This window comes from Phascolarctos cinereus, unplaced genomic scaffold, assembly GCF_003287225.1.
Source record: "Phascolarctos cinereus isolate Bilbo 61053 unplaced genomic scaffold, phaCin_HiC Scaffold_726;HRSCAF=1367, whole genome shotgun sequence".
In the NCBI taxonomy this organism is placed as follows: Eukaryota; Metazoa; Chordata; class Mammalia; order Diprotodontia; family Phascolarctidae; genus Phascolarctos; species Phascolarctos cinereus.
The window spans coordinates 40,192,465-40,211,493 of NW_027556098.1; the positions used below are offsets into that span (position 1 = coordinate 40,192,465).

At 37.4% G+C, this 19,029-nt stretch overlaps 1 protein-coding gene across 1 annotated transcript in view; it reads right to left on the reverse strand.

Moving 5' to 3' along the window:
• The window catches only part of RIPK4 (receptor interacting serine/threonine kinase 4), a 67,576-nt gene that overhangs the window by 31,154 nt on the left and 17,393 nt on the right, over positions 1–19,029 (reverse strand). The window contains exon 2 of the mRNA XM_020976260.2: positions 18,255–18,546. Coding sequence (XP_020831919.1) covers positions 18,255–18,546 — 292 coding nt within the window. The remainder of the gene's footprint in view (positions 1–18,254; positions 18,547–19,029) is intronic.

Sequence of the window (19,029 nt, forward strand, 5' to 3'; positions counted from 1 at the left end):
CCACCCCTCAGTTCTTTCCCAGGCCTGACTCCTCTACAGTGACTACATTTTCCTCCTTCCCCCATCTTAACCCCTTAGTGAATAAGTTTAACTCTGCCCTCTCCTCTTCTCTGGAGTCCCTTGCCACCTTGCCCTGTCATGCCCTTGGATTATTCTACTCATGTGCTGTTGAACAGAGCTAGAGAAAATCATAATAATTGTGCTGACTGGGTATATTACACATTTTTGTTATGTAATCTCAAAATGGGCTCTCACTACGGCAAGGCAATTCTTTTACAATTCCCTAATTAATTCATTATTCCCCTCGGGGGCTTTTCCAAACCTTTTCATCCATTCTCAAATCTCCCATAGTTGCCTTGTTCCCTAACCCCTCAGCTAAGAACCTTGACTCATAATTCACTGATAAAATTGAGGTCATTCACCAAAAGCTTCCTCTTCTCATCTCCTCCTCAATGAATGTCTCCTAGATGCCTTCCTCCACTACCACAGCCTTCATTCACTCCTGTCTCACATGAAGAGATGGCCCTTCTCCTTACCAAGCTTAACTGTCCTACATGCAAAAAATACCACATTTTTCCACTTTTCCTTGTAGAGTGCTCCTTCTATCATTCCCACTATTATTTATCTGCAAACTCTCCTGATCTACTATTGGCTATTTCCCTACTACATACAAATAATGTCAAAACACCCACTTAATTCAGTCATTCCCACTAACTGTTATATTTCTCCTCCCTTTTGGGAAGGCTATCTACAATACATGCCACCACTTTCATCTAACTACTTTCTATAAAGTTAGCAATAATATCTCAATTGCCAAATCAAATGGCCTTTCTCAATCCTCCTACTTGACCTTTACCACTGTTGACGACCCTCTTTTTTTTACACTCTTCTCTCTACCTTTTTGTTACACTGATCTCTCTTGGTTCTTCTCCTCTTTTCTTCTCATTCTGCTTTGTTGGATCTTCATCTAGGTCAGGCCCACAACAGATAGGTGTTTCACAAGACTCTATGCAATTTCAATTGATGATCTCATCAGGTCCCATGGATTCAACTCTCATCTATATGCTGATACTTCTCCAATCTGCTTATCCAGCCCCAACTTTTACCTCCAGTCTCACAATACCAACTGCCTATTGGACATCTTGAACTGAATTCCCCACAGACATCTTAAACTCAGCATGTCCCAAACTGAACTCATTAGCTTTCCCCCCAACCCTCCCTCTATCCTAAATTTCTTATTACTATCAAAGGTACCACAAGCTTCCCAGTAAAATATGCTGTCATTCTTTACTCCTCTCTTTCTTTTACTTCCTCGCACCTCATGCCCGCTGCCCATCCAGTGTTGCCAAGGCCTGTCAATTTTACTTTTGTGACATCTCTGGTATACTCCCACTTCTTTCCTCTAATACTGCCATTACTCTGGTGAAGACCCTCAACACTTCACTCCTGGACTATTATAATAGCTTCTTGATTGGTTTTCCTGCCCAAGTCTCTGCTCACTCCAGCCCATCCTCCACTGGGCTGCCAAAGTGATCTTCCTAAAGTGCAGGTCTGACCATGTCACCCCACATAAACTTGCAGTGACTCTCTGTCACCTTCAGGATCAAATACAAAGTCTTCTATGTGATATCCAAAGACCTTAATAACCTGCCTCACTGCACCTTTCCAATCTCCTTGTGCCTTACACCTTACCCTTGTGCTCAGATCCAGTGATACTGGCCTCCTTGTTTTTCCTCCCACAATAACACACTCCACTCCACAGAGTGGAGACTCTGGGCCTTTTCAATGGTGCTCTCCTATACCTAGACTTCTTACCCTCCTCATTTGCACTTTCTGCCTTCCTGTAACTTCCTTCAAGTCTCAGCTAAAATCTCACCATTACAGGAAGCTTTTTGATTTAACCCCTTTATTTAGTGCCATCTGTCTGATGATTATTTCAGATTTGTCCCATATATTGCTTGTTTGCACATGTTTGTTTGTATGCTGTCTTTCCCATTTGACTGTAACTGCTTGAGAGCAGAAGCTGTCTTTTTCCTGTCTTTGGATCCCCAGCACTTAGCATAGCACCTGGCACGTAGTAGGTACCTAATAAATTGTCTGACTCACTGATTGACTGTCCCTGCCCACTGGCTATTCCCTTATTCCTGTCCCCCTCAAATCAATCCTGCCAATGTTTTACCCTAAGCTGGCCACCCCTTCTATTATGCTCTTTGGAATGCCTGCTCCATAACAAATTTGCTTTCATCTTAAAACTTTTCCTTTCCTGCTTCTTCCATCTTACTGCACTTAATGAAACCTGGCTCCCTCTTAATGAAATAGGCTCCCTGGCTACTCTCTAGCCTAGATTGCACTTTCACTCATACCTCAATAGCTCCCCCATATTGTGGGAGTTGGGATAAACCTTGCTCACTCAATCAATATTTACTAGCCAATTAAGAATTAGTAGCTATTATCTACCACCTTTTTATTTCCTCACAAAGTTCAATATGTGGCTCAAAGCCTTTCTCTCATCCCCAAATCCTGTTCTTATACTGGGGAACTTGAACATACATACAGACAATCCCTCAAACATCCTAGCTTTCTGGTTCCTCAACTTACTCATTTCCCACAACCTTATTTCTCCATCTTATAACCCCATCACAGCTACACAGAGAAAAATGGCCATACACTGAATCTAACCATAACCTAAAAGTGTTCTAACTTTCATGTCCATGAACTCTGAAGTGACCTTATCTAATCACAATCTCCTGTCATTCTACTTCTCTCTCCTCCTCACAACCCCAAACTCTGTTCTTTGTTCAAATCTCGTCCTCCAATCCCTCCATACCTCAAATTTTTTCCCAGGCTACCATCACTGCACTGATTACACTTCCCTCCCTTTTCCATCTTGACCCCTTAATGGGCCAAGGGGTCTTCTTCTCTAAAGTCCCCTGCCATTTTATCCAATCAAACCTTGTCCTGCCAAGCTCCACCTCTGCCCTAGCCTTTCCCTACTTCCACCTTCCATTGCCTTCACTCCTACCACTGCTGAATTATGTTGGAGAAAAATCAGAACAACTATATTGACTGGGTCCACTACCCCTTTGGGATAGCTCAGTGGCTCATTGGATAGAGCACTGGGCCTGAAGTCAAAAAGAACAGACTGACCTCATCTGTTCACTGTGTGACCAAGGGCAAGTCACTTAATCTCTACCTGCATAAAAATGGAGAAGGAAATGGCAAACCACTCCAGGATCTTTGTGAAAAAAAACCCCATGGACAGTTGGTCATAAAGTATCATTGGACATGGCTGAGCAACTAAACAACTACCCATTTATATTATGTCATCTCAAATGGGTCTTCACTGTTGCAAGACCATTCTTTTACACCTGACTAATTGATTCACTATTCCACTTACCACTGGAGCTTTTCCAAATCTTTTCCTTCTTTCCCAAACTTTCCATTATTCCCCTTCCTTTCACAAATAGAGGTGGTACCTCATAATTCAAAGAAAAAATTGAGGTTATTCACCAAGTGCTTCCTCTTTTCCTTCCTCCTAACCTCACATCACTCAGATTCCTTCCTCTGCTAACTCCTCCTATGCCTGTCTCCTATGAAGACATTCTAGAAGGCAACAGATCTAGGCTTACAACCAAGAATTACTTGCCTAGCAAAGCTGACTATGAAGCTATAGAGCAAAAATGGACCTTTAATGAAATATGAGACTTCCAAATGCTCCTGATGTAAAAACCTCAGAAGAGTAGAAAATTTGGCAAACACAGGAGTCAAGAAAAACATGAAAAAAAGATAAACATGAGCATGCTATCAAAAGGAACTAAACAAGGTTAAACTGTTTACATTTTTATATAGGGAGATGATATATATAGCCCCTTAGGACTTTATCATGGCTTCTCTGTCCTATTAAGGTAATAATGGAGGACTTCTACCCATCTCAGACCAAAATAAATCTAATAAAATATTAAGTAAAAAAAAGAAACAAAGGACCTGATAAAATTTTAGAAAAGTTAGATATGATGAACCTCTGGAGGACAATGAATGGGAATAGAAAGAAATATACCTGCTTTGCAGCCATGCATGAAATAATCACAAAAACTGACCTTGTACACAAACAGAAAAGCAAAAATACTCAACACATTTTTACTGACCATAACAAAAAAACTCCATCCAATAAAGGAATTTGAAGCAAAGATATAAAATTAATTGTAAAATAACTTAATCCTGAAGAATAGGTAGGTAGAAGAAAAAATCATAAAAACCATTAAGAATTTCATAAAAAATACTGACAAAAATGAGACTGCATATTAAAATTTGGGGATAGAAACAAAGAAGTACTTACTGGAATTTTTTATTTGTAAATGCTTTTATCAATAAAAGAAAAAAGCATTTTAATGAATTAGGTATGCAATTCTAAAAAACCTAGAATGACAAATGAAACCTCCCAATTTAATACCATAATAGAAATTAAAAATTCAGAGATTAACAAAATAAAAGCAAAAACCCCATTGAATTAATAAACAATAAATAAATAATTAATAAATAAAAATAAGAGCTGTTAAAAAAAGATAAACCATTCACTAATCTGAATAAAAAAAATTATCCATATCAAAAATGAAAAAAGATGGATTCACAACATATGAAGATATAAAAGCAATCACCAGGACTTCTTTTACACTATATATGTCAATAAAACTGACAATCTAAAGTTGTAGAATATTTATGGAAAATACAAATTGCTCAGCTTAACAGAACAGGAAATAGAATACTTATTTTAGAAAAATATGTTAAACAAACTTTAATTATTTCCCAAAGAAAAAACCCAGGATCAGATGGATTTACCAGTCAATTATAACAAACAATTAAAGAACAATTACTTCCACTACTATATCACCTGTTTGGGGTGGGGGAAGAGGAGGAAAAGAAGGAGTTCCATCCTATTCCTTCTAGGACACAAAAGTTGTCTAAATACCTAAACCAGAGAGTCAAAATAGAGAAGAAAAAATAAAACAAAACTACAGATCAATATCCCAAATGAATGTTAATGCAAAGATTTTAAATAAAATACCAGTAAGCAGTATATCACTAAGATATATCACACTATAACTAAGCCGAATTTATACAAGAGATGTATGGCTGGTCCAATATTATGACAATTATAAAGACAACCAACCATATTATTATATCAACAGATGAAGAGAAAAGCTTTTTGACAAAACACTACTTTCATTCCTGTTAAAAAAAAATACTAGAAAGCATAAAAATAAATGGAGCTTTCCATAAACTGATAAGTACCATCTAAATAAAACCAAGAATCTCTATTATGTGTAATGGTGATAAGCTAAAGGTTTTTATAATAAGATCAGAAATAATCCATTATCACCATTGCTATTCAGAATTGTACTAGAAACACTAGCTATAGCAATGACAAGAAAAACATTTTTTTAATATGCCCACCCAAAGAAGAAACAAAATTATCACTTTTTGCAGATTATGATGAAACTGAGAAAACCTTAGAGTTAGATTAAAAACTAATGGAAATAATTAACAACTTCAGCAAAGTTATAGGATATAAAATAAACCCATACAAACATTCAATGTTTCTGTGTATTACCAAAGAATGAGCAAAGAAATTGCATTTGAAATAACTACAGCCAATATAAAATACTTGGGAATCTATCTGCCAAGATACAGAGGAACTATATGAACATAATTACAAAACATTCTTTACACAAATAGACAAATTTAAAACTATGAGTAGAGAAACAGTTCATGACCAAATAAGTAACAAGTTCACAGGAAGTAAAATACTTAATTTTGGTTACATAAAAATTTTTTTTTACACAAAACCAATGCAGCTCAGATTAGAAGAGAAGTGGTAAATTGAGGGGAAAAAAACTTTACAGTAAGTTTCTCTGATAAACATCTCATTTCTAACATATATAGGTAACTGAGTCAAATTTATATGAAGGGCCATTCTCCAATTGATAAATGGTGAAAAGATGTAAATAGGCATTTTTCAGAGGAAAAAAATCTAAGCTATCAATAAACATATAAAAATACTTTGTCATTAATAATTAGAGAAATGAAAGTTTAAATAACCCTGAGATATTAACTTATATCCATTAAATTGGCAAAATTAACCAAAGAAAAGGAAAATAATAAATGCTTATAGGATTATGGGAAAACATATATTAATGCACTGTGGTGGAGCTGTGAACTGGTGTAGTCATTTTGGAACTATACCCTAAAAGCTATCGAGGTGCATATCCTTTGACCCAACAATATTATTACTGATTCTTTACCCCAAAGAGAACAAGAGGAAAAGGACCTATATGTACAAAAATACTTATAGCATCTCTTTTTGTGGTGGCAAGACAGTCCTGCTTTCAAAAAGCCATCTCTAGCACTCAGTACACTTAATAGGCATTTAATAAACAAGTGCTGACTGAATTATGGACAGACCCACTTTAATTTTATCTGTACTTTGGGCAACCCACTTCACCTCTCAGCCTCGGTTCCTGCACCTGCAAAATGTCAATAATTTCCAACTTACCTCAGAGTGTTATCATGAGGAAAACACTCTATAAAAGGTAAAACACTTATTATCATACATATTACTACATATCAGTACCACTTTCTGCTGGCTCCTTTATCAAAACAATACATGGTTTGAAAGTTTGGTAAACATCTAGTCTCTGAACCCAGCACTACTAATTCTTAAAAACAGAGTAAGGTTTCCTGGATTTTTGAAGTTTAAATTAGATCCTTTGAAGTCAACCTGAAACACTGTGTATAAGATTCTGACAACTTATTAACATCAGTGGGAGTGGGGGTAACAGATGGAAACTATATCCTTTATATTCTGCCTCAAGGGTTTTGGAATTTGGAGTAGTTTTTATTTTTTTTAAGCCTTTTAATTAATGGATAGGACTCCTCCTCAAACACTCTTACTGAATGATAGGAAATGGAACTTAGTCATACTATTTAATTCAGCCCTTAGACTTGCTCTTACAGTGAGGATGTTGCTAATTGGTCATGGACACTACCAGCTAAACCACAAGAACAGACAAGCACATGGCTTTGGGTATTTATTATTGGTTTGTGCACATATGGTAAAAGCCAGTTTGACAGGATCTACCAACTAGCCAATAATTCATTTCTGGGCACCCAAAATTAATTGTTCAACTCTTGCTGACAAAACATTGCTTTCTTAACCTGGAGAGCTGGTCTTTCCAGGGTTAAAGCTTCCAATTTAACCCTGTAATGCTTCAAAAACTAGAAGACAGAAAATGATTAGGACAACATATAACAATTTTATCCTTTCCATCCATCTATTTAAAAACGAGTTTCAAAATAGAAATATTTAAGCTTATTCAAAACAAAATATTAGCCATTCAGCAGTGACTAAATATGAATAATTTTTAAGATGTTTATGCATCTAAAAATTTCCTTTGACCTTCTTTATTGTTGGGCAAACCTGGCCAGTTCAAATGCAATCTTACCCCTTGGGGACATATCAACTCTGGTTCTATGCAAGGTCTCAGAAAGTCAGAAAACAGAAAGGGACATTCTGACTAGGTGTTTCTCCCTTCCACTAATGATTCGAATTAACATGATTATCTCTGTCACAAGCACTCTCTCTCTTAGGTCACTTTGGTAGTAACTTTTTTTTTTACCACACACAGCCAGATTAACTGTAGGCATTGATATAGAGGCCTAGTCTCCTAAAGGAATTATCTTCAATAAGCTCATCTTTGTATACTGTAAGGACGAATAGAACTGCGTTGAACTTTGAACCACAAATGTTTCAAATACCTCTGCAAAAGTCCTACTTCTGATGCCTTATCCTAATGGGAAGGTGATTCTAGCCATGCATCAAAGGCTATGCATATCAGCATTGGAGGTCCAGCTGGCTCTGTAATGTTGGAAAGGCCTCCAAGGGTGAACTTACTGAGAGAGTAAATGTGTTTTCTCAACACCAGCCTAGCTAATCAACCAGAGGCATATTACCAGTAGGCTGGCTACCAGGTGGTGAAATAGTTTTGTATAAGACAACCAATGAAACAAAAGTTATTTTTAATTAATGGCTCTAAGTCCTGTGTTTTGCCTTTGCAGAGATGGTGGCAGAGCAGTGTGGAAAGGGGGAAAAGATTGCTAAGAGTCAGATTTTAGACTACCCCAAAATTTTAACTTGATTGTTGGCACTCAATGTGAGGCTTTCATATAATGATGAGAGTGAAAATACAGATGAAGGAGCTGAATCCTATTAATCTTGACATTATTTATATGAATGAAATCAGAAGAAGGAAGATGCAGCCAAATGTAAGAATGGTTTATGGGTACTCTTTGGACTAGATTTTATTGTATGCCCCAAATCTACAAGAAATATTATTTAATGGGCATTTAGTCATCATGTATTGAAGTATGAATATGGTAAGTACTTATAAAAAGATAATCATGAAAATACTTGTAACTTATGTATCAGCATTGGTTGCTCAGAACAAAATGGTAGGAAAGTTCTATGAGGAACCTTCAAAGCCCTCCAAATCCAATCAAATCAACATATATTCTGTTGGCAAATTCAATGCAAAGGTAGGTAAAGATGAGGATGGGAAAAGAAATGTGTGGGAAAATATGATTAAAGAAAAAGAAATGATAGAGGCCAAAGATTTATAAATTATACAAGAGCTTATATCATGAACACTTCCTTCAGAAAAAGCTATTGGCTTTGTGGAGTACCAAACAACAATAAAAAGAATGAAAAAGAAATTTTAATGAACAGGGAAAGACTTATTATGGCTGTGGGAGTTATTACTGAGTTAACTTTGCATAGTCAGACCATTGATTAAGGGATAAAATCAGAATTTATAATTAAGAAATGAGAAAAAGATAATTAATGAGATTTAATACTGAATAATTTTGAAAGCCATGGAATATCAAAAATTAGAGATGGACAAGAGAAAAGCTATCAATATCAACTAGAACAATTTCATCCAGGTATTAGACCAGTGTCAATTAAAAAGAGACCCAAGGAACCCAGAAAGCACTTTAGTCAACATATATGATTTACTTGCCAAATGGAGAGAAATATCTGCCAAAGTTAAATATAAACTCATCTGTAAAACCTTTTGAATAAGGATGATGGGCAATCATAAACTTTTTGAGGGCATCTCATAAAGCAGAAACAGCGAAAGATAAAACCTGTCAAAAGAAAGCTTGGCAAGATATTCAACTAATCAAAATATCTCAAAGGAATTCAAGGATAAAAATGGAAAGAAAACAGAAGAATGAGAGAAGAAGAATGGAAAAGATTTATAAAAATATTACAACAATCTGTTTTCTCCACCAAGGACAGTGGAACCATCACACATTCTAACATCACAGTCATTAAAGTGCTTATATAGTAAGCAGAAATGTCACTAAGGTGAACAAAGATGGGGAAAGCAATCAGATTGGATCAAGCATAAGTAGAATAGACCCAGGCTAGAAATGATACACTTGTCAGGGCATTAAAGGAGTAGAGATACAAAAAGTGTGGGAAAAAAATCTGATACCTTATTGATTCCAATTTTAAAAAATTGACTGAGAAACATTAATGCCTATCAACTGATGTGCCTTCTCTTCCATATTTACAAAAATCTTCAAGGGGCACCTATAGTCCAATGCTTTTTAAACTGTGCGTCTCGACCCCAAATGCTGAAGGGGTCATGAGGGGAAAATATTTAAGAAGCACTGATCATTCTATACAAGAAGTGATAACATCCTTTAAGAGGATGTCAGTGAGGAACAAGTGGAATTTCACCAGTGTTATTCAACAATGGACAATATCTGTGTTGTTTTGTTGTTTAGTCAATTAGCCATGCTTGACTCTTTCTGATCCCATTTGGGATTTTCTTGGTTCCCTCTCCGGCTCATTTTACAGATGAGGAAATTGAGGCAAACATGGTTAAATGACTCATCCAGGGTCACACAACCAGTAAGTATCTGAGGCCAGATTTGAATTCAGGAAAGTAAGTCTTCCTGACTCCAGGCCCAGCACTCTATCCACTGTACCACCTAGCTGCCCGTGCCAACATCTTTACCATCTCACAATTGACAGGAAGATATAGAGAACATTTAAGATCTTATTGCGCTTATTGTTGATTATGAAAAAGCATCCAGTTCCCTAGAATGAAAATGCTACCTTACAGATTCTCTTACCGCAAGCTACATAGGAAGACCAACTTAATTTCTGTGGAAGATATAACAGAAATAACCCTGTTCAGTGACCCTCTTGATCATAAACATCAGGTGAGGACTAAAACAGGGAGATGTATGCTTGCCCAAATTTTCCACTGGGACAGGTGACCTTCAGCTGGGAGTCCAGTTTGAGAAGGATTCCCTGTGGATCACAAAGTCCTCCACATGCTCCTCTTTGTGTACAGCATTGTACTGACTGCATCTAGTTCCAAGATATTGTAAATCCACTTGCAAGAGATCTATAATTACTCATTGTGGACTTTCCATCCAAGCAGGAAAGACTGAGTGGATGAAGGATTCTCTATTGCCTAAATTTTACAATACATCTGATAAGACACCTTCTAGAGACTATCTGTCCAATAGTGTATATATTAGGATAGAAAATACAGAGGGACAAACAAACAGCTATGTCCAGAGTTGAAAAAGAGACCAAAAAATGGATTATTTCAGAAAATTGCTAAGCACTTTTAATGACCCCAAGTTTCAAAAACAGCAAAGATCCATCTTTACAATGAAAAAATTTTACATCTGTGTTGCTTAATGGCAGCAATACCTGAAACACTACCACCTGTAAAAAACTAAAGATGAGAAGCATTAAGCAGTGGAAAGGAGCATGGGAAACAGGGTATATCATAACCAGTGAGGAATTTTGAAGAAGAGTAAAGAATGTCACCAAGGAATTGTATGACAGAACATGGTCCCATAACAAGAGAAAGATATGACAGGCAAATGACCAGAGAACTCCACTGGGGCCCTCTGAATATCAGAAGAAATTGAGGAAAGCCTCCAGAGCATTGAGTGGACCTCCCAGAAGCAACTTTTGGACAATATGAACAAGAGTCAAACAGTTTGGGTTGAGATCTGCATCACTGTGGGGAACTCTCAAACCCATGACATCACAGATTGATTTTTATATTTAGTGTGAATATTTTAATTTCCAAAATCTCTCTAATTATGTCAGTAACCTTTGACAAGATTATAGTGAGATAATAAACACTTCACTGTTTAGAGAGGATTTTGCTGATGACTCAGAGAAAACAAACATTTTCAAGAGCCTCTTTACAGTATAAAATATTTCCTTGGTGTATTCCTATGACACAGCATGTTTTGATAAGGTAAACATTTTAATGTAGTTTGATTTCTAGATTAAAAACTGAAACATTAATGTTAGTTGCAAGCATATTGAACTTATAAACTGAATTTTCCATTATTCATAATTATATATACAAGGAAATTTAACATACAGTTGTAAAAATGTAAGTATATTCAAGGTGTTGCGTTAATGATTAAAATGTAATGCTTCAAATTTTTATTTGAAAAACCACAAAAATTAATTACACAGTGAAAAAATAGCTCACAGTACAATGATTTAAGGTTACAAAATAATTTTCTGGGGCAGCTGGGTGGTGCAGTGGATAGAGCACTGGACCGGGAGTCAAGAGGGCCTGTGTTCAAATCCAGCCTCAGACACATAACACTCACTAGCTGTGTGACTCTGGGCAAGTCATTTAACCCCATTGCCTAGCCAAATATATATATGTGTATATATATGTATATATGTATATGTATATATATGTATGTGTATATGTATATATGTATGTGTATATATATTACATACAATATATATACAAAATATTTTTCCTCAATGATGACCTAAAGGAAAAGGTTGAAATATTAAACAGAATTCCCCAAAGTCACTAATTCACACATAAAAATCCCTGTCAGCAGCATATTGACTTAGTTTTAAAATGTAATGTTATCTATGTCTTGCTGTATTTATTTATTGTATTTAAGCATTTCCCAATTACATTGTAATCTGGTTTGCTCTGGCCAGGTTTGACGCCTCTGCTTTACACCACCATGTTGGCTATTTACAAAAATAAATATTGTGATTACATTTTGTTGCTTAAGGCTTGTTAAAGGAAGCCTCCTGCACCTAGCCAACCAGGGAGGTGCACAAAAGTTATCTATTCTTATTTGAGGTTTAAAATACGAACACTGCCTTCAGAAAAGATGAGGTTGTGCATAGCGAAACTTTCTTAACACTAAGGAAAAACCAATCCCCTCAAATTTGAATTCATTCTGTTTCCTCTCAAATGTTTCATAAAGATGATTCCTATGAAGCATTTATTCTACTCATTTAAATCACCTCATTTTTCAATTCCTGTAGGAACCTTCACCTAATAATTGAAAGTTACCACAAAGTAGCCAGAACTTCAAACAAGTATTTTTTTTAGTCATTCATGAGGAAGAAAAAAAATTGCACGCAGCCAATTAGGTCAAAGAAGACAAAATATAGCCAATGACATTGCTTTAACATTGAAAGCAAGCCTGTTAATATTTGTAGAATGGCATCTTGTAAACATTTTTTTTAGTTGGATTTGGTATAGTAACTCAAGGAAGCTTACTCAACCAATGAAGAATCAAACTGCTCTGTAATTTATAGTTCCCTGGAGCACTGAAATATTAAATGACCAGCCTAAAGACAGAGCCAGTAGGCATCAGAAGCAGGACTCGGACCCAACTCTTCTTGAACTGAAGGCCATGCTGTCTCTCAATATTATCATCACCTTACCACAAAGCATGCAATTTTGTACTATCAGTGAGACTTGGTGGAAGCAATTTAAAAAAACAAAAAACAGAACTGAAAATGGAAATGGACTATTACTTACATGATAAGTCAGTCAATACAAATTTATTAAGTACCTACTATGTTACTATGAGCCAGTGTTAATACTTGGGTATACAAAGAATGGTTCTCAAGGTATGCATAATCTAATATGGGAAACATGCAAACAACTGTGTGCAAGCTACATGCAGAATAAATTAGAGATAATCAACAGAGGGAAGGCCTTAGAATTAAGGAGTTAGATGAAAAAAAGACTTCCTGTAACATGTGGGATTTTAGCTGAGACTTGAAGGAAGCCAAAAGAAGACAGGAGGTGAAAATGAGAAGAATAAGAAATCTAGGCATAGAAAAGCACCAGAGAAAAGGCCCAAAGTGGGGAAAGGAAGTGTCTTATTGTGGGAGGAAAAGGAAGGAGGCCAATGTCACTGGATCTGAGCACAAGAGAGAGGTGTAAGTAGATTGGAAAGGTGCAGTGGGGCAGGTTATTAAGGTCTTTGAACGTCAAACAGAAGACTTTGTATTTGATGCTGAAGGTGACAGAGAGTCACTGCAAGTTTATGTAGGGTGACACGGTCAGATCTTAACTATAGGAAGATCACTTTGGCAACTGGGGAGAATGGGCTGGAGTGAGCAGAGACTGGTGGCAAGAAGACTAATCAGTAAGCTATTGCAGTAGTCCAGGTGTGAGGGTATTGAGGGACTTCACCAGAGTAATTACAGTCAGAGGAAGGAAGATCAAATATAGCAGAGATGTCAGACAGGTAAAACTGACAGGCCCTGGCAACACATTGGATGGGCAGGGGGCACGGGGGGTGGGGGTAAGTAAAAGAAAGTGAGGAGAAGAGGATGACATCTAGGTTGAGAGCCTTAGTTAGCACCCTCAACAGTAATAGGGAAATTAGGAAAAGGAAGAGCTTTTAGGAAAAACTAATCATTTCCATTTTGGACATTTGAGTTTAAGATGCTTACATGACATCCAGTTGGAAGTAACTGGAAGTTGGCAGAGAGGTTAGAAGCTGGATAAGTAGACTTGCAAATCATCAGCACAGAGGCATTGATTTGAGGGTGGCTGATGAATTTGATCATCAAGTGAAATAGTATGAAGGAAGAAGAGAGCCCATGACAAAGTCCTGTGGGATAGTCACCTGTACAGGACTTGACCTGGATGAAGATCTAGCAAAAGAGACTGAGAAGAAGTGGTCAGAGAGGTAGGAGGAAGAGAACCAGGAGTGTCATGAAAACTTAGAGAGAACAGAGTATCAAGGAAAGAAGAGTGATAGTGCCAGCCTGAAAGAAGTCAAGAAAAATGACGACTAATAAGAGGCCATCAGATTTAGCAGTTAAGAGATCATTGGTAACTGGAGAGAACAGTTTTGGCTAAATGATGAGATTAGAAGCCAAATTGTAGAGTTAAGAAGAGAATGAGAGGGAAGACAGTATAGGCACCAATTTTAAATGGCCTTCTCAGGAAGTCTAGCCACAAAAAGGAGAAGATCTATCTATTTATCTATCTATGGAGAGAGAGAGGAGAGAGAGAGAGATGATAGCAAGCGAAATTTTTCAAGGATGGGAAAGAAAGACACTGGGTAAGTTTATAAGCAATAAAGAAAGAACCAGGAATACACAAGGAGAGATTGATGTGAGAAAGATGAGATGATAGAGGGGGGGAATCTGCTGGAGAAGGGATGGAATGGGACTATTTGTGCAAGTAGAAGTATTTACCTTGGCAAGGAAAAGGATCACTTCTTCATGAGATTCAGGAGTGAAGGAGATGTTGGGGAAAATATCTGGGAGATGTGAGATAAGGAGAAGAGGGAGCTCTTGGGAGTTCTCAGTAGAGGGTGAAGAAAGGGAAAACTAAGAAGGATAAAAAGGTTTATAAAAGCCATTGTGTTGAATGAGATAGTGAGATAATTAGGGAGGTGTAAAAGGATTGGCCTGCTTTAGTGAGGGCCCAGTTGAGATGGATTATGTAACCTAAATGTGTAGTGGACTTAGGACAGTTTTATGATTTTTTCTTGCTTCATTAAGCAGCACATGAGTAAAAGCAATGGCAGAGGAGGGTTAGAGTAATCCAAAGTTGAGGATAGACAGGGAAAGATCAGGGAAACTATAATGTAAAAAAGGAATCAAGAGAAGAGGACAATGTAAGGCTGAATTAGTTCACTCTGGGTCAAGATGAGTAGGAGAGGAGTGTGTAGCCAGTATAAAGACATTTAAAGAGGTGAAGGGATTGGAGGTTGAAGTGAAGGCAAAGAACAGGATTTGGAGTTTTAAGACAGAGTGAGAATGGAATACCAAAATAAGGGAAATTCAGCAATTCATAAATATGGAAATGGAGCATATATGGGTGATGGCAAGATTGAAAGTATAAACAATTCAGTATATAGCTATAGTGTAGTAGAGGAATATGTAATAGGAAATGAGTGAGTAGAGTAATTCAGATGTTATGGTGTTTGAGTATCTGTCTATCTATCTATCTGCTAAAGTGTTTAAGGGAGTATCTGTATCTATCATCCATCTATCTATCTATCTATCTATCTATCTATCTATCTATCTATCTGTCTGTCTGTCTATCTATCATCTATCTACCTATCTATATGTTAGAGTGTTTGGTATCTTTATCACTTATCTATCTATCTGTCTATCTGTCTGTCTATTTATCTGTCTGTCTGTCTTAAAATCCTACAATACAAGGGGAGGAGTTGAGGAGGAGTAAAAGATTGTGAGACAGGCACTGAGCTCATTGAGGAAGGAAAGGGAGTATCCTGGAGTTTGGTAGATCACAACTACTAGAATTTTGATTTGTTGTTGATGTGGATTGAGTGAATCTTAAAGGAGTAGGAGACATTACTGAGTGATGGTAGTAGAAGGAGACCATGGAAGTGGCCTTGGGGAGTAAGGAGTATTCCAACTCCTCCACAGTGAGTCAGGGAGAATGAGTAGAAGTAAAATCAGTGATGGAAAGGGTAGCCAGGAAGGTTATCATTGAGAAGAAGCTAGGTCTTATGAGAGTCAGAAGATGAAAGAAGTAGGAAAGAAAAAGGTTTAAGATGAAATTAAATTTGTTATCTGTGGAACACATATTCCAGAGAGCATAGTGGAAAGGGTGGGTAGTTTTAAGTTAAACACTGGGGACACTGGGTGGAGGAGAATGGGAGCAGTGGAGAATGGTGAAGCTACAACTAGGTGGAAGTTTGTTAAATTGCACAATGAGTAGAAGAGGAAGGGTTCTGTTGTAGGAGAGTATCCCCTCAGAGTGTTAGGTAGCTCAGGAAAAGTGACTAGGAAGGAATCAGAGAATAATGTTTCTCTCCTACCTCTACAGGCAGGCCAGGCCAGGAAACAGGTAGAAGAAGTAGAAAGAAATGGCATCTCTCTGTCCCTTGCAGGCAGGAAAGGTCCCGGAGAAAACAAGGAGGAGCCAGCCCAGGGGACTGACACACAATGGAATGAAGCCTCCACCAATTTGATGCTAGATGCATAGTCAGTCAACAACAGCTTTATTAAGGGCTTTCTCTGCATCAGGAGTTGTACTAAGCACCAGCCACAAAGAGTAGATTGCAAGCTCAATGAATCAACAGGATGAAGTGGCAGCCAAAAAGGCTAATGCAATCATGGACTGGATTAAGACATGCATAGCTTTCAGAAATAGGGAGGTTAAAGTCTCACTATACCCTGTCCTCCTCAAAAGTTAGCTGGAATATTATGTTTAGTTCTGAATAGCAAGGTTCAAGGATGTTGACAAGCAGGACAGCATCCATAAAAATGAAACTTGGGTGGTGAAAGGCCTTGAGTCCTTGACATATGAGAAGAGACTGAAGGAACTGAGAACATTTAGCTTAGAGATTACTCAGGGGAGACATGGCAGTTGTGTTCAAGGATTTAAAAAACTGTCACATGGAGAAGGCATATGCCTTGTCTTTTTGGCCCCTGAGGGCAAAATTAGGAACAATGGAAGAAAGTTGCAAATTTGGCTTGATAACAAGAAAAACTTCCTAGAAAATAGAGGTATCTAAAAGTGTTGTTTCCAGGTGGCAGATTCCTCCCTTCCCCACCACATACACACTTTGGAAGTCTTCCAGCAGAGGCCACGTGGCCAATTCCTTTGGGTTAGACTAGATATCTGCTGAGGTCCTTTCTAACTCAAAATTCTACAATTCTGTGAAACCCATGAGTGCTGATGAAGCTACTGAGGAAGAGAGTATAACAAGAGAAAAGAAGAGAGACCAAGAAAAAACTTTGAGGCATGCCCACAGTTAGGTTTCCACCCACAATAAGAACACCATGGCATGATGTAAATTCTATATCCTCTATTAGAGGATAAACCAGCAAAGGAGACTGAAGAGTAATTAAATAGATAGGAGAACAAAGAGAAATTATCAGAAAAATTCAGAGAGAATCCATAGGTAGAAGACATTGAAGAGTCAGATGCTACAGTGTGGTCAAAAAGGCTAAGGTCTGGAAAAAGACCACATCAATCAGATACAGAAATTAAGAGATCATTGATAACTTTGAGATCAAAATCACATTGCCGGGGGTCAATGAGTTGAGTGAGAGGAGAATAAATGAAGGCATTTAGACTAGCTAGCCTTTTCTTAAAGTTTGGCTAAGACAGGGACATAAAATCAAGGATGATACTTTGAGGGAAGGGTAGAGTCTAGGGAAGGATTTTTTTTTTAAAGAAAGGAAAGCAATGGTGACTGGCAGTATGTAGGTAGGCTACATACTGGAGCAAGACTCAAATTGTCAAGGCAATTGTACTCTGAGGTCATACTTGTGCAAGATATGCCAGACAGCATAACAGGGCAGCACTCTTTCCCAAACCACATTCTTATGCCTTGTTCTTGTTACCTGAGTTGGGGGCTCCCTGCTAAACTCACATGTTTTCCCCAGTAACTGAAACTCCACATAAAGGAAACTCACAATAACAACAATAATAATAACAAACTAATATTTATATAGTACTTATGATACGCCAGGCATTGTGCTAAGTGCTTTATAATTATTATCTCATTTGATCTTCACAATAACCCTGGGAAGAAGGGGCCATTATTATCCTCATTTTCCAGATAAGGAAACTACAGCAAATGGGGTTAAATGACTTAACCCCGTCTGTCACAGAGCTAGTAAGTGTATGATTCTGAATTTAAATTTAGGTCTTCTTGACTCAAGGCCCAGCATTCTATCCACTGAGCCATTTAGAGCAGAAAGGCTTTGACTTTTTCCCAAAATTTATACCTTTTTCTTTTTATACAGAATTTAAGGTTACATTCCACAGCAGACCCTGTAGAAGGTATTAAACCGGGCATTTTAAAGCACTTAAGCAAAACAGTTCTATTCAACTTGACAATATAGTTACCAAATTAAAAATAGTAATAGACCAAACCTTGACATGGTAATGTGCATCCAACAATATGTTTGCAGGTTTGAGATCCAGGTGGAGGAGTGGTGGAGACATGCAGTGTAGGAAGTTCATGCCTACTGCTGTTTCATGGATGATCCGAAAACGGAGTTCCCATGGTAAAGGTTCCGAGGCTAGTAATTTCTCTAGTGACCCAGTTTCCATGTATTCCATGACCAATCCAACAGGATCTCTGCAAATGCCATAAACAGGCAAAATGTAGCGAAACTTGGCCATTTCCATCTTCCTGGCTTCTTCCAAAAGTTCCATACGCTCTCTGAAAAAGAAATTTGGAGACTCAGTTGAATTAAACTCAATAAGTATTAAGAGCTTACTATGTAACATAAAAACACTGTAGTGGGTATTGAAAATCTCCAAATGAAAATTCAAGTTCCTGCCCTTCATGCAGCTTACTTGGAATTGAGAATATAACTGTACAGAAGTAAATAAATACAAGATAATTTGAGATAGGTAAGAACAGTAATAACTACCAAGATAAGAAAAGACAATTCCCTATAAGATCTGAACTAATTTTTAAAAAAAAATCTAAGTGGGGCAGCTAGGTGGCGCAGTGGATAGAGCACTGGCCCTGAAGTCAGGAGGACCTGAGTTCAAATGCGGCCTCAGACCAAACACTTGACACTTACTAGCTGTGTGACCCTGGGCAAGTCATTTAACCCCAATTGCCTAAAAAAAAAAAGACAAATAAAAAAAATCTAAGTATTCTAAGAGGCAAAAATGAGGAAGGAATACATTCCAC